Here is a 22625-nt window from a genome sequence, read left to right as displayed (position 1 = left end):
TACAGGAAAAAGTTATTCCACGCTATTACTGTGGGAGACAGGCAAGAATGCGTTAAGGCTAGCTTAAGGGGGTCCGTTGGGTTATAACCATTCACGCTTTTCACTCGCAATTTTATTCTCTTTAAACACACGCTTTTCCTTCACAATTAGCCACTTCTACACATGCTTTCACCCATACTTGCCACTTAGTTAATGTGTTTCAAATCACACTTTAAATTCACCCACATTTTCCCACTTTTATACATTGTTTTCTGCTTAAACATACGCTTTCACCCATACATTGCACTTTTAATCAAACTTTTCACCCACAATTTTGCAAATTTACTAATTATACGCGCGCTTTTCACTCACACCGTAATGAACTTATTTATTATATATATGTGCTGATCCTCTTTACAATTTCTTATCTAATATTTTAAGAGATATATTTTTCATGAACTCTCATAATATGTCATATAATAATATCATAAATTCTGATGAATTGCAAATATATCATATCGATATTAGTAAATTTAATTATAAAACTTTGCTTTTTATTCTAAGAATCTATATTTGATTCATTTTGTTATCATCTACCTTGAAATATTAACCTATTAACTGACATCGGAATATTATGCACACACTTGAAACTTAAACTTTCACTATAACAAAAAACAATCTAAGCACATTTTTTAATGCTATTAAGGACGCTAATTTGTGTGTCTAATTATACCACTCATGCTTCATAAAATGTCTTTATTGTTGGTGTCCCAACTAAACTTAAAGGACATAAATAAAAGCGTCTTCAAAAAGTAAGATTAAGATAATTTGTTCTCAACTTATGGACGCTTTCTTTTGCGTTCAAAATTATGATTATTTTTAAAAGATTTCATACGCTAATAATTGCGTCTCAATTTTTGTGTCCTTAAAAGATAATTTTTTTGTAGTGTTTAAAACAATTAGTCTAGTTCATACCATGCATAACAAAAAAAATTTGGAATTAAAGTCATTACATTAGTAAACTTTTTTACAAATTTTGTTTGTTAAAACATGATATGGATTGACTAAATTCATATCATGACTACTAGACTTGAATAGTATAAATGCAAAATATGCATACAAAACCATGCAAGTTTGGTATGCGTGATGTGAATTCATCAAAGCCTTAGCTTGCAACAGACATGTTTGGTTTAATCCTAATTAACTTAAATTGACAGAGTTCATACCGAATTATCAAATTCGTAGGTTTAGTATATCTGATATAAATTGACTTAGTTCATATCAGAATTAGAGCATCCCCATCCGTGCTCTTGCCAACGAGCACGGATGTGGGCCCGGACCCACTTTTACTCCCTGCTCTTAGGCAAGAGCACAACACCCACATCCGTGCTCTTCCGCAAGGACAAGCTCAAGGGTCTCACTATTCTATTATTCAATTTAAATAAAAACATTTCCACAAAATTAAAATGCATTAAAAATATCCGGAATACTATTACAAATTACAAAAAAATTAAAAATTACATAATTAAAATCCTAAAAATTAAAAAGTACATAATTAAAATCCTAAAAATTAAAAATTACATTGAGAGAGGAAGATGTAGATAAGTTGTATGAAAAAAATACGAATGAGAGATGAATGGGAGATGATTTGATGTGAAAAATGGATGATAAATGTGTGTATTTATAGATGATTTTGGGAATAAAAAAAAAAAAAATAAAAAAATTCCAGAAAAACAGTAAAAAAATCGCCATATTTTTGGGAATCTGAAAAAATATATATATTTTTTTAATTTTTGGTATTATTTTCGATTTTAAAAAAATGAATTTCCAACGGAAATGCCATTGGCCAATCAAAACGCGCCACGTCAGCTGCTCGCTGGCACGGACGTGCTCGATGCATCGAGCAGCGCCGCGCCAGCGGCAAGAGCACAGCGGCGAGCAGGCGGTGCCGCGCCGCTGGCACGGACGGACGGGTGTCCACTCACCGCTGCGGATGCTCTTATCAGGGTATAAAGACCGAAAAATCGATTTTATTTTAGTTTATAAGCTATTTTCTTTATTATCTTGATGGGCTTGTACAGAAATCGCCTCATATTCCTTAAGTTTAGTGTTAATAGATTGAAATGCCTAAACTATAATTTTTGCCACAACGAAAATATTAACTCGAGTTTAGTGTTAGTAGATTGAAATGCCTAAACTATAAATTTTGCAATTATACAAAAATAGATATAGTTAAGATAAGATGCGTGTACGCATTTTCCTTATAACGAAATACATAAATGCATACTCCTAGTTTGGAAAACTGAAACATTGCATTGATAGAGAAAGTTATCCATCCTCATGAAATGGGCTTGTCCAAGACAAGTAACGAATAAGCCTAATTGTTGATAGAGCCAAGGCCTTTTACTCACGAATAAATGATAACAATTAATCCTATGTAATGTAACTATTTATTTACTTTTTTAAAAACGTTGGCTAAAAGTAGCATGGACAGATAGTGTGGGGCACTTTTTAAGATAATATTTTGGTGGTATATTATGGTATATATATTCTGCAACGCCATTGATTGCTACATTTAACTGTTTCCCACATTCATCCATCCAAATCACAATATAAATAGGAGGAGGGATTGTGTATACATTGTGCTTGTAAATGTGAACATATATACATGGTCATGGAGATAGAAATATCATCAACAATAGCAAGAGATGTGGAGGTTGGGGAAGGAGCGGCGGCATTCCTAGCGTGGGAGGACTTGACGGCCCTCCTCCCCAACTCCGGCAATGGCCCCACCAGAAGGTTGCTCAATGGCTTAACCGGTTTTGCCCTTCCCGGCAGAATCATGGCCGTTATGGGCCCTTCCGGCTCCGGCAAGACCACCTTTCTTGATTCTCTTGCAGGTCCCTCTCTCCCTCACCATAGATAACTTGTTTTTTTTTATGTTATTAGTTCACATGCATTAATTCACTCTTGGTAACTCGAACCTCGACCTTTGTTTTATTTAACCATGTATTAAGCTTTATGTTAGTATATTGCAATTATTGTGTATATACTAGCCCAATATAAGTATAAAAAAATACTCCAGAACTTTTAGTTATGTGATTGTAACAATATGACATAAATTCTTCTTGGTGTCAAATTAAAGGTGCATTCAATTTGAAAGTCTTTAGAGATTATCATTTGAATTTCTTACAGTTGAATAAATTTTTTTAATCAAGTAATTAATGCTTATTATGCATGAGATTATCTTATGCATGAGATTATCATAAAGTGCAAGACGACATAAAAATACCCGATTTCTGGCAAAAAGATAAACTCAAGTAATCGGTGATAATAAATTCTTGAACAGCAATGCATGTGGTAAGAAGGCACCTCGTATGGATTTAAAGAAGCATTTAATTTGCTTTCTATTAACCATCTTTCTACCATAGTAAATGTCATCGATTTGATTTAGGGTATGACTGAATTACATTCTATATTTGGAGTACATTAATTTTAAAAGTAATGAAAAAGAATAAGTGAATAAAAAAATAGATAGGTAGCGCATTAATTAATATGTTTGGACTAAGTAGAGACACAAACACACTTGTCTTCTGCTGCAGCTATTACTGAAAAAAATCTCTACTTTTTACTTATGTTGTTTGTGGTAGTTGTGTGCACTAAATTTTGAATAAATATGTATCTAACCTAGCTAATTTATTATGCATTTGATTTGCAGGAAGACTTTCAGGAAACGTGGTAACTTCTGGGAACGTTCTTCTCAATGGAAAGATAAAAAAGTCTCTTCACTATGGCATTGTTGTAAGTCTTACTATAATTCATGAATTAATTTATTAATTTAGAATTTGTAGCTTGTTACTTTTACGAAATAATTGTTTGCAGTTATGCCTTCCTGAATTAATAATAAATTTCTGCATTTAATTATTAATGCACACCGCCATTAATTTCAATTAGTTAAAAATATTAACTAATGAAGTTGGTAAAAAAAATAGACAAATAGTTGTAATGTCTGGTTGTGTTGCAGTAGATAATTAATGTGTTTAATATCTAGAGATAAATTGATTTTCTTTTGAAAAATGCTTCGAAAATACCGCACATGCATACATGAGAGACGTAGAGAGACAGTATAAGAGGAGCATTGAATTTGTCGTTTGAGTACCATATTAACTAAATTTGGCCAGAATTAATATTATTCCTCATACGGTAAATCTATAAATGAAGCGATTAAAAATTACTAATTTGAGAGGCAGAACCAATGAATTAAAAGTACGGGTAGTTGAATTATCAGAAATCAGCTCAACTTCTTAAATGTCGTTTCGTCTCTTTCACTAGCTAGCTGCATGCCACTAATATTTCTAATTCATTAATTGATATCGAATTGATTGTATAGTTACGTTTGTACCTTTTTCATTTTCCTGAAACATCTAGCTACCGTGTTCTATTTTTATTTTTTGTTATTTTTATCAAGTGAGTAGAAGTTTTTTTTAATGAATGAAAAAGGTAAATCCTCTAATTTTCCTTTCATAAGGCCTTTTATTTTATTAGAAAGACTAAAAACAATCGACCATAAAATGAAATTGCATGCCGATTTTATTATTGATATGTTATGATTTTGTAATCAATCAAATTTTTGGTACTAACATGGCTTAATAGAAACCTAATTAGCATTCTCATAATCTTATTGTTAGTAGTAATCTTAAAGTAAATTATGATTCATAATATTAGTGTATATATAGGGAGTAGTAAAATAAGATGGCGAATTGAATGTTATGCATGCAGGCTTATGTAAGCCAAGAAGACGTGGTTTTAGGGACTCTAACAGTGAAAGAAAGCATCGCATATTCAGCTTCCCTGAGGCTTCCCAGCAGTGCCACCAAGCAAGAGACTGCGGAGCTAATCGAAAACACCATCGCCGAATTAGGATTGGAGGACTGCGCTGATCACCTCATCGGAAACTGGCATTTGAGAGGGATCAGCGGCGGCGAGAAGAAGCGGCTGAGAATCGCCCTCGAGATCATAACGCAGCCGCACCTTCTCTTCCTCGACGAGCCTACCACCGGCCTAGACAGCGCCTCCGCCTTCTTTGTCGCGCAGTCTCTCAGAAGCATCGCCCGCCGCCGCAGAACCATCATCACCACCATTCACCAGCCAAGCACTGAGGTTTTCTCTCTCTTTGATGATCTCTTGCTGCTCTCCTCCGGCCAAACCGTCTACTTTGGAGAGGGCGCACCCGCACTTGAGGTAGGATAATTGAGAATATATCCAATTAAACAACATTAATTTCTCTCTTCACTTATCTATATTATTCTTTCTGCAGTTCTTTGCTGAAGCGGGATTTCCATGTCCGCAGACGAGGAGCCCTTCCGATCATTACCTTCGCTGTATCAACGCAGACTTTGACTACGTTAAGATAGGATCGCAGAGGATAATAGGAACCCAAGATATGCATTTAACCACAGCAGAGATCAGAGCCAAGCTTCTACACAAATACCAAAATTCCAAACTCGCTGAAAGAGTCCGAGCAAAGATCAAACACTTCTCTGTTACTGTGAGTATTTCAATCACAAATCTGACTAAAGGGCGTGTTTTCCTGAGCTATATATACATACATGGATTGGTGCAGCAAGGATTAGTGCATGAGGAAATTAGTAGAGGGAGCCATGCAAGATGGAGGAAGCAACTTATGGTTTTGATAAAGCGGTCGTTCACAAACATGTCTCGAGATTTTGGGTATTACTGGCTTCGAATTCTGATCTATATTATGGTGTCTCTTTGTGTGGGTTCAGTCTTCCACGATGTTGGATCTGGTTATCATGCTATTATGGCTAGAGGAGCATGTGGTGGCTTTGTCTCTGGTTTTATGACATTCATGGCCATTGGAGGCTTCCCATCATTCATCGAAGAAATTAAGGTTAGTTGTCTCCTTCAAACCATGCATTCATGTCTGCAAATGAAAACAAACAAATATCTCACGTCGATGTAAAGATAGAATTGTTAGGATAGAATTGAAAATTACTGTATAATTAAGTCCATGGGAAAGAAAACTGAAATCACTATATAAATCTGAGTAAATTTGGTTGGTTTCTCATTCACAAACCAAGTACACTTAATGAATGGAAATGTACTTAGCTCATAAACTTATACAGTGATATCGGTTCTCTTATGGAACCTTAGTAGGGTTTGGTTTGGTTCGTCTCTCCTTCTCGTACCTAATCCATGAAGAGTGATTTCAGATATTTGTTTGTCTTCATTTGACAACAGTTCACTTGCCCATTCATATAGGATTATAATTCTTGTTTTTTTGTTAGGTATTCAACAAAGAAAGGCTCAACGGACATTATGGTGTAGGAGTGTACATACTATCTAACTTCATCTCTTCGTTTCCTTTCTTGATTGTGATGTCATTCAGTTCTGTGTGTATTATATACTTGATGGTGAAGTATCACCCTGGCTTCTCCCACTTCATGTACGCTTTCATCGACCTTCTTCTCTCCATCTCCGTCGTTGAGAGCTGCATGATGGTGGTCGCCGCCCTCGTCCCCAATTTCCTGATGGGAGTCGTTGTCGGCGCAGGTTTCATTGTGAGTATGTATATATGCATATGCTCCCTCATACACCAACCTAGTTTTAACACAAATGTTTTGTTTTAGGGCATCATGATGGCTACAGCTGGTTTTTTCCGACTGCTTCCTGATCTTCCTTTGATATTTTGGAAATATCCCATCTCTTACATCAACTACATGGCTTGGGGCCTACAAGTAAGAATCATCATGCATAACCTTAAATTCTCACAAATTCTATTAGTATTTGATTGAAATTTATGAAGTTCCATCTCAATACAATCAATTATGAATAAGACAAGTAGCACATAGACTTATCTAGTGTTTTTAGCTCGTTCGATGTGTTATCCGAAGAGGTTGATTGTTTTCCTAATTGTATTGGATCAACCCTGTATCGAACTTGATCAAATTTGAAACCCAAATATAACTTTGAGTTTCGGTCCATATATACTAGTATTGGATAAGTTAAAAACTTTTTTAGCCTAGTAGGCTACCCACTTTAATACTGCCATAATAGAAGTCTATGGAATTGATAATAGGAGGACTAACATATCATATCAGTGAATTCAATTCTCTTTGTACACTGATATGCGATATTTGTTACTACTATATTTTATTTGTTCATTTACCATCTGTATTCACATTGCCAACAGGGGGCCTATAAAAACGACATGATCGGGATGGAGTTCGAGGGTCCAGTTGAGGGGCAACCGAAGCTAAAGGGGGAATATGTTCTAAGCTCATTGCTAGGAATATCTCTACACCACTCAAAATGGTGGGATTTGGGTGCCGTTGCAGTCATTTTGGTAGCCTACAGATTGTTGTTCTTCATAATACTCAAGTTGAAGGAGGGAGCGATGCCTGTGTTTCATACTTACTATACAAAGAGAACTCTTCACCATCTCAGGCGCCGGCCTTCCTTTCGGAGACCGCTGCCTTTCCCTTCTTCTCCCAAGAGGCATTCATTGTCTTCTCAAGAGGGTCTCAACTCCCCACTTCACTCAACCTAGCTCCCACTTTCTTATTAACATTATTTAGTTTTTAATGCATGTAACACTTCCCTCTCTTTTATATATTACATTATATATATAATATGCAGATTATAATTTTCTTAGTTGTCAAACACAAATTTATTTGTTTTTTTTGTGAGTAATATCGCATTTCCATCTATAAAGATTTGGTATAATTTTCTACAAGATCCAAACTTATTTAAAATTGCAATTATTTCTAATAATAACAATGATCTGAGTAAGACATTTAGTGAAAACTTTTCCAATTTTGCATATAAAAGCACCTAATCTCATCAATAAGGCTAACACAAACAAGCACAACTCCACAAGACATAATATGTGGGGTTAATCAACATAATTCCAAACACGAAATTCCTTTAGTACTTTTTAATTTAGTTACTAAGTCTTTGATACGAGCCTTCTTTAGTTTAGATATATGAGGGATTCATCATATCTTTCTCATATATTGTTTTCTTGTTCCATAAGCTAGTATTATAAATAGGATAGGGTGTTATGATATTATTCAATCAATTAATGAAATCATTATCGTTTGCCCATTTGTGGTGTATCAAGAAATCCTAATTATTCATCGCTGTCGACGAGATCGAATCTCGTGCTCAGCTCTATCGTCGGAGATCACCGCCGACCCAAGTTCTTGGATGCCGGATTAATCGACGGATTGTTATCTGTTTGCTAGTTAAGGGAAGGAGACCCTTAACAATTGGTGCTTTCATTGAGAACTCACCCTCCCAACATCTCGAACCGAAGCTACACCGCTGCTTGGCGGAAAACATTCCGCGCACAACAACTGCTTTGGTTGCCGAGGACAACTCTACTTCTGCAACGCCTGACGGGAAGGATTCCCGCGCGCCGCGTCGAAGTTAGACCACCATCATGTCATATGACTACGTCAACTATCGTTGTCGATACGACCTTCCTCAGCCTGCGCAACCGTTCCGTTCCTACCAGCTGGTCCAGCCACCATAGCGAAGGACCCAATTCACGCAAAGTTAGATCGTTTACCAGAGGCGTTGGACAGAATGGATGCTTGCGTCGATACCACAAATCACCGAGTGAGCAAATTCCGATCGTCGCCGCAGCCTGGTCTTGATCGGCAAGATATTTCTCCGCCGCTCCAGAAGATAGAATATCCTCCATCGAGAAATACCATGGTTTCTTTTGTGCCGTCGGGTTTACCCCCCAACATCTCATCAGCTCCACCGCGACACCACACCATCGAGTATACCAATCGCAGGTCGGATTTCCAATCACCACAACGCTCAAGCATGACAAGCAACTGCCATTCAATAGTGCCACCGTCCGCTGCAACTACTGCCCTATCTTCGAATCTGCCCCAAACAACAACCATAGTCTCAAAGCAGCCCCACCAAAACTAACAACCGCTGCCCCGATCAGATCCCCAGCCACAGCAGACGAGTCCTCCACCGCCTTTGGAGCTGCTACCCTACGCCGCTCTGGGACCTTTCCAGCCCTTGCACCCGCTGCCCGTGACGGCACCATTTGCAGCCTCTAATCTGCGTCCACAAGCTGCTATCCCGAGCTTCACAAAGAAAGAGTGGGAAACGAATATACAAGATGGAGAAGAGCGAATGAAGATTGTGAATATTATAGTTGAGTACAACAAGGCTACAATTGTGACAACAAAACCCGACCTTAACGTAGAAATGGACATGAGGAGAAGCTCGTTTGAAGATGAGTTGAGATTAAAGTCTAAAGAATTGGGTAAGAAAAGAGATGATTCTTACACTGGTTTGCCCGTAATTACTTGTGTCTATGTGGATTTGAATGTTACTGATGTTACAAGTATGAATCCTCGATTACCGTCACTCGACGCGGATGCAAGGTTGATTTCTCTGGGAAATGACACGCCGTGTTTGAGCATTCATGGATGTGTGGCAAAGCTTTTCATTTTAGCGTTGAATTGTCACGACAACAATGTGGCGGGGGTGCCCGCCATATCTTATATCCAACACGGTTTTATACCGGTGATTTTGGATGGAAATGATGAAGGGAGATGCTCAACTCTTTGGTGTGTGTTTGATCCAAGAGGAGATGTCTCGCCAAAGCTTTTGCTTTCAACTCTCGTCATTGCTTCGTGGTTTCCACCTTGAGGATAAGGCGGATTTTAACCATGGGGGAGTTGATACGAGCCTTCTTTAGTTTAGATATATTAGGGATTCACCATATCTTTTTCATATATTGTTTTCTTGTTCCATAAGCTAGTATTCTAGTATTATAAATAGGATAGAGTGTTATGATATTATTCAATCAATTAATGAAATCATTATCGTTTGCCCACTTGTGGTGTATCAAGAAATCCTAATTATTTATGGCTGCCGACGAGATCGAATCTCGCGCTCAGCTCTATCGCCGGAGATCACCGCCGACCTAAGTTCTTGGGCGCCGGATTAATCGACGGATTGTTATCTGTTTGCTAGTTAAGGGAAGGAAGCCCTTAACAGTCTTCCATTAGCCCATACATAGTTAATTAATCTACATTATCTACGAGCTCAGAAACTCAGAGTAAAAGAACAAAATGAAGTGTTGGTTGTCTCCTTCATTTAGATACATACATAAATGCACCTATATGTATGTGCGTACATGTCCCCAGCCGAGCAAAGACCGGTATATAAAGTAAAGCATCTGAGCTGAGCGCGAGTCACCACCACCTCCTCCTTATTTCTACAAGTCTCCACCACCACCACCTTACAAGTATGAGTCACCACCGCCTCCTCCATATCTTTACAAATCCCCACCACCACCTCCTTATAAATATGAGTCACCCCCACCTCCACCCTACAAATATGAGTCGCCGCCACCTCCTCCATATGTTTACAAGTCTCCTCCACCACCGCCTTACAAGTATGAATCACCTCCGCCTCCACCTTACAAATATGAGTCACCTCCACCACCTCCTTACAAATATGAATCACCACCACCTCCTCCCTATGTCTACAAATCCCCACCACCACCACCGTACAAATACGAGTCTCCTCCACCTCCACCGTACATTTACAAATCTCCACCGCCACCTCCTTATAAATACGAATCACCACCACCCCCTCCATATATCTACAAATCTCCACCACCACCCCCTTATAAATACGAATCACCTCCACCTCCACCTTACAAATACGAGTCACCACCACCTCCACCTTACCTGTACAAGTCTCCACCACCACCTCCCTATAAGTATGAGTCACCCCCACCCCCACCTTACAAATACAAGTCACCACCACCTCCTCTATATGTTTACATGTCACCACCACCACCAGCATATCTTTACACATCACCACCTCCACCATATCACTACTAATCACCCCACCCTATACACACCATCTGATTATTTATCCACAAACCATCAAGATTGCATTAAATAAACCCTAGTTCTTTGTTTGTTCACTTCATCATAAGTATTGTTAAAAAATAAGTTCTTTACTCTCTTCTATTACCCATAATGCTCAGCATCTTGCCAAGAAGGAGTTGCGGACCAAAAAAGAGTCAAATGATCCATGCATGCCAATTTCTCTCTTTGATCTTCAATGTATTTTATGTTTCTTCATGTACTTTATATATTAATGGAAAGTTAATTATTTTGAACGATACTTGAATTATTTATGTTATGCTTTACTCTTCAAAATACTTCAATTTCAATACTAGCATCACTGCATCAGAATGAAATATAATAGCACATTGAACGAAAATGCAATTTGTAGAGTAAGAAAACTACATACCTCAAAATCAACTAATTCAGGCACTCAGCTGCATTGACACTTGCGTCAGCCATCATATGCAAGTTTACTAACATCAAATCTTGAATAAAAAAAAGGTAAGATGGCTTTGGGGATATGCATACAACCCCCATCGGCAAATTATTCAAAACTGTATAAAACCGTTTGTAATTGGTGAATAACCCAAGCCCTCATCACCACCATCATCATCATCGTCACCATCATAAGCATGTTTAAGCCCCACCGGAGCCATATTTCTTTCCGAGGACAAGTAACTGCAACTTATCGTAGCCAGCAAGCACACCAGCACCAGCAATGGCTCTCAGAATGTTTGCTCCTGCACCCTTGAACAGAGATTTGGCACCCTCATTCTTCAAGATCTGAGAGAAAGCATCCAACGAGCTTTTGTATTTTACTGCTTCGCCAGATGTCATCATCATACGTCTGCGAACAGTATCAATTGGGCACGATGCAAGACCAGCACCGTTTGTGATCAACCAACCCAGGGCAAAGCTAGCAAAGAAACTATCCTGAAACCAGGAAATTATTTCAAAGCAAGTTATGTCAGTACAATCAAAAATATTTAAATGCAGATGAAGATTAATATATTTTGAGTTAAAGATACCTGCAGCGTGCCAGTGAGAAGAACTGGCTTCAAAGAATCGTACATTCCAAAGTAGAGACCACGGTAAACAATGATTCCGACACAAGATATGTTGAATCCATGATACAGTCCAGCAATGCCATCAGACGCCAAAGTCTTCCTGTAGACATCAATCAAGCCATTGAACTGCCTCTCTCCACCCTTCTTTGCTGCCTTGGCGTCATTTGCTAATCTAGTACGAGCATAGTCCAGAGAGTAAACAAAGAGGAGAGAAGAAGCACCAGCTGCACCACCTGAAGCCAGGTTCCCAGCAAACCATTTCCAGTAACCATCTCTATCTTTCTTAAAGTTGAAAAGCCTCTTGAAGTAATCCTTGAATGCAAAATTCAAGGCCTGCAAACAATTCAAAAGATTTTATTGAGCATTTATACTCTAGGGGGAAAGGAAACATAGTGAAAAGGCGTGTCCAGAAAATAAAATTGATATAACTTGTCTGGGCAGGGAAGTAACGGATCACATTAGCAGTGTTCCCTCTCCACAAAGAACCAAATCCTTCTTCTTTGATTGTTCTCGAGAAACATTCACCGATGCCTCCATATGGTTTAGACAATCTACCAGTCTTAAGCATCTCATCCTGGTTTTGTATCAAAAGTTTCACACGCTCAATAGGAGCAGCAGCTGTTTTAGACACCACAGCAGAGACTCCACCCATGAGAAAATCAATAGCGAAGCCCGCAAATCCTTTCTCTGCAGGGGCTTGTGCAAAAACCGGGGAGATAGCAGACTTGACCACAGAAAGGTCGTAATTCATTTGAGAAGGATATGTCAATGCAGCATTTGTGTAGTTCCCATATTTATATTGTGATTGATATAAAGATGGCCGAGGCTGACAACCTTCAAATGCCCCGAACGCTGAGTAGGGGTAGATTTGAAAAGCTGCCCAGCCACCTTCTGAGCAGTGGTGGGGTAATGTGGCTGATCCATAGTCATTTCTTTCTGTGAAAATAAGAAAATAAGCCACCAGACTACAATATTAAATAGCTATGAGAAGAGCCAGAATGAAAAAGCAAGCAACAGAGTAGTGCTCACAAAATATATGGAGACATTATTTGTTCAATAGCGTAAACTGATTCTGGAGACACCAATACATAGAATATCGCACCACTGTTAAAATTTGGAGTATGATAGCATTTGGTTCAAAGAATCTGGCCATTAAGAGGGTAAACTACGAAGAAAACATAAAAGCCTGACTTCACTTAGCATTCATTTCCACTTCAAGAGTTCAAGTGAAGCAAAAAATATATACAAATGATTATGAGATTCATAGTTACACAAGAGTACAAAGATACTTCGCAGCGTACACAGAGATCGATCATTATATGTAAACAAGACGAGGCCAAAATTAAGCAGAAAAAGAGTACCTTATATTTTGTTGTACATGAGAATCATCCAAGCAACAGGACCAGAATTCTCATAATGTAGTACTCCATAAAAGTGAAACTAAAACTTCCGAATCAATCGAATAAATTCAAAACTTAAAAAGAACTTCATGAATTCAACTACACATGAACTACTATGACTAGCATCACAAGACAACTCATCATCGGAAAAATGAAAAAAGCAGCACGATTTGCATCTACATCCATCAGATCTAGAATTTGATTTCAATTGAAAAAACGAAGGCAACAATCAAGGCAAATAACAAAGAAAGCTGCAAGCACCCAACACATTACACAAAAGATAAAAGTATCAGGCAGATCGATAGATATTAAAGTGCAATTCCAAAAACAATCAAGTTGCAGAAATCAATCCGATGAGTTCAGATAATCAAAAGAGTGTAATACCTCTACGTTCCGCCTTGACCTAGCAGTTTGCGACGCTATTCAACACAGAGAGGTGTGATCTTACTTTCCCTTTCTTTTTCTTTTTTTCTTTTTTCCTTTTCAGGAAAATATCTATGTTTTGTTGTTAAAACGATAAAGCTACTTATTTATTAACATCACTTCATTCAATTACTATTATTTTTTTGTCCAACTTTCAATTTTCTATGGGACCAACATTTAATTATTTAATAAGAGTTATCCTTAAAAATATTTTTTTTCTAGCTATAAGCAATAAAATGCACGATTGAGTTTTTTTTCCAACACTTTTCCAAAGAAGCTCAAATTCATACAATTGATGCGCTTAAGAGCACCCACAATGGGGCGCCCGATGGCGTCCATCGTCCTCGGGAGCGGACGATGACCTATCGTCCGCGCCATCGTCCGCCCCACTGTGGGATCGGCGGACGATGGTCGAGGACGATGACACGCGTTTTTGATTTTTCTATTTAAACCTCGTTTCTCATTCACTTTTCATACGAACATATCGTCTCTCTCATTTCGCTCATCTCTCACGAATCTACCTCTCTCGCATACCAAAATGAACCACGGCGACGACACCAATAGTTCTAGTTCCTCGGAGTCAAGTACTTCGACATCTGAAGCCTTAGATGCAGCCGTTGAAGAGGCCATGGCGGAATGCTTTGAGGAAATGCAGCGCGAGGAGGCGGAGGCGGCGGTGGCGGCCGAGGAGGTCCATAGGCCTATTCGACGTCGGACGTATGTCTCACGCGACCACGCGGCAGCTCACCAACGTCTGGTTGAAGACTATTTTATCGATCGACCACGGTGGGGACCGACTGTTTTCCGCCGCCGGTTTAGAATGTCGCGTTACCTTTTTCTCAGCATTGTTCGGACGTTGTCGTCACGTGATGAATACTTCACGTATCGGGAAGACGGCATCGACAAACCTGGCCTTACACCATTGCAAAAGTGCACAGCTGCAATCCGTCAGTTGGCCTACGGCACCACGACGGACATATTCGACGAATACCTCCACGTCGGTGAAACAACAGGCCGCGAGTGCATGAAAAGCTTTTGTAGGCGGTTGTGGAGGCGTACGGCGACACATATTTGCGCAAGCCGACTGCCACTGATTGCCAGGGCCTGATGAAGATGCACGAGACGGTGCACGACTTTCCTGGGATGCTAGGGAGCATCGACTGTATGCACTAGTGGTTACAAGGGCAGCCACTCGATGATGATCCTCGAAGCCATCGCTGACCATCGGCTCTGGATCTGGCATGCTTACTTCGGCGTAGCCGGGTTGAACAACGACATTAACGTCCTCAACTCATCCACCCTCTTCACCGAGCAATGTAACGGCAACGGCCTGTCATCGAGTTCACTGCCAACAGACGTCAATACCACATGGGGTACTACTTGGCCGATGGCATCTACCCACGGTGGCCTGTTTTTGTGAAGACGATCAGCTGCCCAATTGGTGAGAAGAGGGTTTTATTTGCGCACAAGCAGGAGTCGGCGAGAAAGGATGTCGAGCGGGCATTTGGTGTGCTCCAAGCGCGGTGGGCAATTGTGAAAGGGTCGGCTCGTTTCTGGTTCAAAGAAGTCATCTCGGACGTCATGTATGAGTGCATTATCATGCACAACATGATAGTCGAGCATGAAGGTGGGAGCATCATCGAGTGGAACGATGATGACGGTGCATCTAGCTCGTTCAGCACGGCGACCGAGCCCCCCGCTAGAGGATTGCCGTCGGGCTTCGATGAGGTTCTAGCTAGACAGGCCTCAATGCGCAACCAACAAGATCATGGTCAGCTCATGAAAGACATTGTTGAAGAAGTGTGGGCTCGTAATCATCGTCGCTGAGTTTGCGTATTTTTTTAATTCGTATTGTAATGTATTAATTTTTATAAATGAAATGAAGTTTTTTCCTAATTTTTGTAGTTATTTAAATATTCAAATAAAAAACTGATGACGTGACGCGTCATAGGAGGCACCTTAGGGTGCCCCACTGCAGGTGGGGGTTACAGGGATAAAACTGATGACGTGGCGCGTCATAGGGCGCCCCACTGCTAATGGTCTAATGATTAAATAAACATAATCTCTAAATATATATGTTCATTTCTCTACTTATGGAATGAAATGCTATTTATTACTCCCCTCGTCCCAATATATTAGACTCATTTCTTTTGACATAAGAATTTAAGAGGTGTTGTTTAGTAATATAAGTGGAGTTGGTAATAAAGTAAAATTTTATCATAAATAGAAATGACTCAATATGTTGGGACACTCCAAAGTGGTATACGAGTCTAATATCTTGGGACGGAGGAGAGTATTTATGTAGCTAATTCTCAAAAGTAAATGCTGGTAAACGTTTACAAATACTAAAAAAAGATATTAAATTTTTGGCATCATGGCATCTCATCTAAAGTTGACATTAAATTCTCTTAGTTTAGTGCAAAATTAAGCTATGATCTCATCTATGTTGCATTCCCTAAATCCGACTTCCACTTTCACACGACCCATCCGAACAATATCACAACATTCACATCTATCAATCTGCAAAACGAAGAAGAAATTAAAAGTAGTAGGAGTAGTTTATAGGTTAAAGTGTGTATGAATGATCCGAATTCACCTGGATACGCTTTTATGGCGGCGAAGTAAGTTGAATAGTAGTTATAGAATGAGCAGAGTGGTTGCAAGGTGGCAAGCCCCGAGGGGTGGCACGTGTATATATAGGTTGTAAGGATGTGACGAGAGGCGTTGGGAACAGATTGTAGGAAGAAGAAATGAGGCTTTTCGCAAGGATCCTCGGACCTTGGGCGTGTGTTGAACATGTAGAAGGGGTGGCTGAGCCCTTTCGTCCACCACGGCTTCAACGTTTCTATGGGTATTTGCAAGAAGCTCCGCGGCATTATATTTGTGAGGAATAGCCCCAAGATATTGACACAGACCAGTTGGTTTTCTTGTGGTAGCAGATGGTCTGCTGAAGCAACCGGGATTGGATGCGATCCATGGAAGGGAAAATTGGATCCATTGCGTCAAAGTGATGAGATGGATGGGCTGAGAGATAACCAGAGAAGTCTCCACGTAAATCAACCTGGTGAATTCCTTCCTTTATGAGGCGTGAGGTTGACTCCAACATCTGCAATGCAAGTCATGGCGTTCAAATCCGCGGAATAGCCGTCCGCATACCTAAGAAGGCAGCCACCCATACTGTCTGTAGGGATCAGACTTGCTTTGGATTCACTATTTACCGAGACCTCTTTGGTCTTGTTACAAGATAGCTCAGTCAAACTATCAACCACGCGACTGATAATACAAGAACAATAGCTATTACAGTTAAAGTAAGCTAATGATCTTAAACACTGCACTTCTGGACCAGAATCCTCAAGATCCACCGAGAACCCTACACAACTAGAAACCCTAGTTAGTATAAGATGAAAGATCCTTCCGGATCTACACAAAATATGCAGTAATAAAAGAGATGACAAAGGAATCGCATAGATCTACAAGCTATGGCTCAGCCACCCGCTAATAGTACAGATCTATTCACCAAAACAACAATCCAAGGGAGCAACGTTGAATCCAACCGTGAAACTCTTCACACACCACGGATTACAACCCCAACCCACTCCACTACACCGGATCTATCCACTCTCGAAGCTCACAACCACAGAAACCTCTCAACAAGAAACCCTAACTCCTCTGAAACCCAAGCAACTGAAATAGTTGTTTTTCTCACACCCACACAACCTTTTAATCACACAAATATCAGTGATAAACAATAGTGGAACAACCAGAGAATCATCAGATAAGAAAACCAAGGGAAACTCAAAGAACTCGAGAGAGAGAAGTGAGAGAAAACAGAGAGTGATGAATGAAGTGAGGCGGTGAAGGAGGGAGTAGGGGTATATCAATTCGGGAATGGGCTAGGGCAAGCAAACAACCCAACTTACCTGGGCCAAGTTAATTCTGGGCCCAACAAATAATAGTCCACCAGCTAAACAACCCATACAATCAACACTGTCCCTCCTCCCCCGAACGCTTGGTCGAACGAGAACCACGAGTTCGACGCCACACTCTCGGAATGCCACCCCAGATAATAGTACTTGTTATGATCCAACTCCGCCACCACATCCACCATGTTGTCCAAGAACACCGCCGTGTCGTCATCCCCCATCACCACCCACCTCACCCCGTCCCCCTCCTCCCGCACCAGCTCCAGGTCCGGGCCACCTGGGGGTTCGTCGTCGCCCCGAGGAACCCAGAGAGCGGAGGGCTTGTGGATGGCCACGGGAGGAGCTCTAGGGGCGGGGCCTTGTCTAGGAAGACGTAGCCTCGGGTTTTATTTACCCGCCACCACGCCTCCAGATACCACCGCCGATAGGGCACCGACCCCATCATGCCAAAGGCAATGTGCCTCATATTCGTGCGGTTGTGGTCGTCGCTGGCAGTGGATGACGACACTTGGGATTGGGACGGTAACAAGAGGGTTTCAATGTTGACTATCAAATTCAGAAAAAAGGCCTATGAGTACAAAGCTTTTCCACAAGCTGAACCTTGCTAAGAAACCACCCATATTTTCTTGGTTTGAATTTGGATTATAGAGTTTGGCTGATATTTAATACATCTATTTAATTTTCATACTCTATTCCGAATTATTTTTAGAGTGGTTTTACTGTTATGTAATGCAATGTCCGCGGTTATTATATTCCTATTTTTTGAGATTTTATCAAATTCATTACCAATTATATCCCAATCAATTTATAGTAATATGTGTACTAATGTTCATGGATAAAAGACTAATCTAACAATTCTTACAGTTCATATTCAAATTAAATGTCACCATATATAAAGCAAAAGTAGGGTTTGAAGTATTGCGAGATTTATAATTTTCATGAATAAATAATATGGTGACATTTTGTACGTGGACAACTATTATGTGTGTGATAATTTGGTAAATAATACTATAAATTGTACTCCCTATACTCCATAATATAGTAGTACATTAATTTACAAAAGTAACCATATACTATGCTATGTTATTATGAAAATATATTCGTTATTTTAACTTTATCTTTTGGGGGTAATAATGTAAATGTCTTTAAACTTTTGAAGGTAATAATGTTAATGTCATTGAAATAGTTGTAATACTATTTTATATCTAGAAATAAAACTATATACTATATACGTGATGGTAATACATGTTTTTTTCGAGTTCGTGAATTTAATGCTCATCATCATACTTTAATAATTATATGTGCGCTCAATTTGTTGTAAAAAATAAATGTCCATCATTCTTTTCCGTTAGTCCGTTACTTATTTCCTATCATGAATTTTTACCATGGCAATTTGTTGCAGTTTTTTATTTTGGTATAACTATAAATCAATGTCCATTAAAAAGTATCTAAGTCATGTTAAGGGAAAATATCAAAGAATATATTTCACTACACTAATTATAAAAAATAGTGAGAGGAAACATCGGAGCTATACAATTCATAATTTCAAAAATAAACATATCGATCATAGAAGCAAATATACTATCTTTAATATGCATCAAAATTGCACCTAACTTATGATTAAACCAAATCTAATACTTCCAAACAGATTGTCTCCGAAATGGAAAAAAGAAAATACAAATATTAAGTTCTATCTTAGTATAAGAAATAATGTGTGTCCCCTATAAAGTTCTCACCCACCAATCAATAAAATTAAATATTCAGTTTTTTTAACCTTTTCTCATATTTATAGGTTTTGATTGTAGGAAGTCAATTTTTTTTATTATAAATGGAGGAAGTGAAAGGTTTTAAAAGAGACTTTTATTTTCTACTATAAATATATGGTAATAACTCATAATCCACACGTTTCTACCCTCTTCTCATTACATTCTTTGTTGAACTTTTTGCAAAGATTTGATCGATTTTCGGTGTTCACTTGACTCTCCATCGATATTGGTTTAATATGAAGTTAGTTATCTTTTGGAAAGTAAATGCTCGTAAGTCGTAAACGTTTACAATAATATAACACATGCATGCAATACAAAAAAAAGATTTTAAATTTTAGCATCATGGCACCTCATCTAAAGTAGACATCACTTTTAGTGCAAAATTAAGCTATGATCTCATCTATGTTGCACTCCCTAAGTCCGACTTCTACTTTCACACCGTCCACCCGAACAACATCACAACATTCACATCTATCAATCTGCAAAACGAAGAAGAAATTAAAAGTTAGTTTTTAGGTTAAATTGTGTATCAATGATCCGATTCACTTCACCCGGATACGCTTTTTTGGCGGCGAAATAACTTGAATAGTAGTTATAGAATCAGCAGAGTGGTTTCCAGCGGAGATGCAAGCCGGCACGCCCCGAGGGGTGGCACGTGTATAGGTTGTAAGGATTTGACGAGAGGCGTTGGAAACGGATTGTAGGAAGAAGAAATGAGGCTTTTCGCAAGGATCCTCGGACCTTGGACGTGTGTTGAACATGTAGAAGGGGGGGCCGCGCCCTTTTGCCCATGGCGCGAACGTTTCTATGGGCATTTGCAGGTAGCTCCGCGGCATTATTCTCTCGTATATTTGTGCAGAATAGCCCCATGATATCGACACAGACCAGTTGGTTTTCTTGTGGTAGCATATGGTCTGCTGAAGCAACCGGGACTGGTCCACGTCCGCGGCCTTCATGAGGTGGCGCGTGGATTGGTTGCGATCCATGGAGGGGAATATTGGATCCATTGCGTCAAAGTGATGGAAAGTCATCACATGGACTTTGGGATGGGCTGAGAGATAACCTGAGAAGTCTCCATGTAAATCAACCTGCAAAATTTAATTAATAATCGGTGTAATCTTAGCACTATATAGACGGGTCAAGATACAGATACATTCACAGGAATGAACTTTTGAGAAAAGACAACTATTGAACAAAATGCTCCGGTAAAGAGTAAACATGACATCCAAACAACCCCTATATTAATTTGCTATAATGCAATTACACTACTTTAGAAACTTTAAATTTTAATTTTAATTTATTTTAGTTCAAGATGCATGTATTTCAAAAGTTAAAAGAGAGAGGAATATTAGATTTCACATGAATTGAATAATGAAACCTATGAAGGAGAAAAGAAAAATAAATAAATAGATAGTAAATGTTCACATTAAAGTTGCCAACTTTTGAAGAAACTGGCACAACTTTTAGTGATATTCCAAATTGTTTATGTCATAATGGAACTTCCCGATTTGGTTGATCCGCATATCACTCAAAAGTCAAAACAACAATTAATCAAATTTTAATTTTTCTTTGCCAACAAAGTAAATCGGTTTGTACGTTTCGCTTGTGTTTTTTAAAGATTATTTGGCCAAGCTTATAATAATCACCTTTAAATAGATTATAAATTCTTGTAAAGCTCTTAAACACCTCAAAATAAGTGACATTAATTAGCTTATAGTTTATAATTATAAGCTCTCCAAAATTGAAATAATCTCTTTAAATCGGACTTAAAGTTTCATAATCTTATAAACATCCACCAATTTGTAAAACAGCTATACTAAAATCTTTTATTTTAAACACTTACTAATCTAAATTAGTTTTTTTATAATTGGTTCCATTATATGAATATACTAGATTGACCTAATTTTTGGCGGTTCCCTACAAAAATACAGGATGTTCAACATTTATTACCGATCGAGGGATTGTAAATTTTTGTGACACATGAAATAGAATGTTTAAAGTGAAGCCTAACCTGGTGAATTCCTTTATGAGGCGTGAGGTTGACTCCAACATCTGCAATGCAAGTCATGGTGATCAAATCTGCCGAAGTGCTGGCCGCATACCTAAGAAGACATCCATCCATGTCCGCCACCAGCGCCCTCGCCAACGGGTAGCTCATCACGATCCCTCCGCCCCCGAACGCCTGGTTGAACGAGAACCACAAGTTCGACACCACGCTATCCGAGTGCCACCCCAGATAGTAGTACTTGTTATGATCCAACTCCGCCAGTACATCCACTATGTTGTCCAAGAACACCACCGTGTCGTCGTCTCCCATCACCACCCACCTCACCCCTTCCCGCTCCTCCCGCACCAGCTCCAGGATCCCGTGCACCATCCGTGGCATCAGCTCGAACCGGGGCTTCGTGACCCGGAAGAGCCCTGAGAGGTCGTCCACCACCCTGTATGGAGGGGCTGTGGACGGCCACGGGAGGAGCTCCGGGGGCGGGGCCTTGTCTAGGAAGACGTAGCCGCGGGTTTTATTTACCCGCCACCACGCCTCCAGGTAGCCCCGCCTATGGGGCCATGTTTTCACCGACCCCATCATGCCAAAGGCTATATGGCTGAGATTTGTGCGGTGCTCGTCGCTGGCAATGGATGACAGTAGTGACGGCCCCCATCTCGTTAGCAAGAGTCGGGGGTTTTCAATGTTGACTATCAAATTCAGAAAGAGGCCTATGAGTACAAGGCTTTTCCACAAGGTGAACCTTGCCAAGAAACCACCCATGTTCAGTTGCGTTTTACGTTTTGATCAAGAGCATTGCCTCATATTTAATACACCTATTTAGTTTTTGATACATACTCTATTTCGAATTATTTTTAGACTGTTATGTTACGTAAAGTAAGCAGTGATTTCATTAATTATATTCCTATTTTTTTTATTTTAGCATTAAATTTATTTCTGACATTGACCAATTGTATCAATTTTAGATATATAGAGTTTTCAACTTGCCAATTTTGTCCCAATCAATTTATAGTAACATATCAACTGGAGTAATATTTATGGAAAAAAGAACTAAGGTTCAGGGAAAAAGATACTCCATCCGTCCCCAAAGAGTATGAACTTTGGGTTCGACACGAGTTTTAATGCATTATTGGTAAAATAAGA

At 39.3% G+C, this 22625-nt stretch overlaps 3 protein-coding genes and 1 pseudogene across 4 annotated transcripts; 2 read left to right on the top strand and 2 right to left on the bottom strand.

Annotated features, from left to right (window-relative positions):
- Positions 1-2619: 2619 nt before the first annotated feature.
- On the top strand, positions 2620-7653 carry LOC121756932 (ABC transporter G family member 12-like). 2 transcript variants are annotated; one of them, XM_042152381.1, is made up of 8 exons: positions 2621-2879; positions 3698-3780; positions 4759-5220; positions 5297-5527; positions 5603-5890; positions 6288-6560; positions 6630-6737; positions 7193-7653. In XM_042152381.1, the coding sequence occupies exons 1-8, from the start codon at positions 2648-2650 to the stop codon at positions 7547-7549; spliced, it is 2034 nt and encodes a 677-aa protein (XP_042008315.1). In that variant the 5' UTR covers positions 2621-2647; the 3' UTR covers positions 7550-7653. The 2 variants fall into 2 exon arrangements, with proteins under 2 accessions (XP_042008307.1, XP_042008315.1); XM_042152373.1 differs by having other exon boundaries at positions 2620-2879; positions 5297-5890.
- A 1581-nt stretch (positions 7654-9234) lies between these two features.
- On the top strand, positions 9235-11175 carry LOC121792804 (extensin-like). Its single transcript, XM_042190906.1, has 2 exons — positions 9235-9555; positions 10230-11175. The coding sequence occupies exons 1-2, from the start codon at positions 9235-9237 to the stop codon at positions 10884-10886; spliced, it is 978 nt and encodes a 325-aa protein (XP_042046840.1). The 3' UTR covers positions 10887-11175.
- A 104-nt stretch (positions 11176-11279) lies between these two features.
- On the bottom strand, positions 11280-12889 carry LOC121756964 (annotated as a pseudogene).
- An 8487-nt stretch (positions 12890-21376) lies between these two features.
- LOC121792795 lies at positions 21377-22244 on the bottom strand. Its single transcript, XM_042190894.1, has 2 exons — positions 21489-22244; positions 21377-21394 (listed from the first exon to the last, which is right to left on the bottom strand). The coding sequence occupies exons 1-2, from the start codon at positions 22242-22244 to the stop codon at positions 21377-21379; spliced, it is 774 nt and encodes a 257-aa protein (XP_042046828.1).
- Between the last annotated feature and the right edge of the window lie 381 nt (positions 22245-22625).

The sequence above is a fragment of the Salvia splendens genome, chromosome 1, assembly GCF_004379255.2.
Source record: "Salvia splendens isolate huo1 chromosome 1, SspV2, whole genome shotgun sequence".
Lineage (NCBI taxonomy): Eukaryota > Viridiplantae > Streptophyta > Magnoliopsida > Lamiales > Lamiaceae > Salvia > Salvia splendens.
This window is presented reverse-complemented; position numbering and strand designations above follow the sequence as displayed.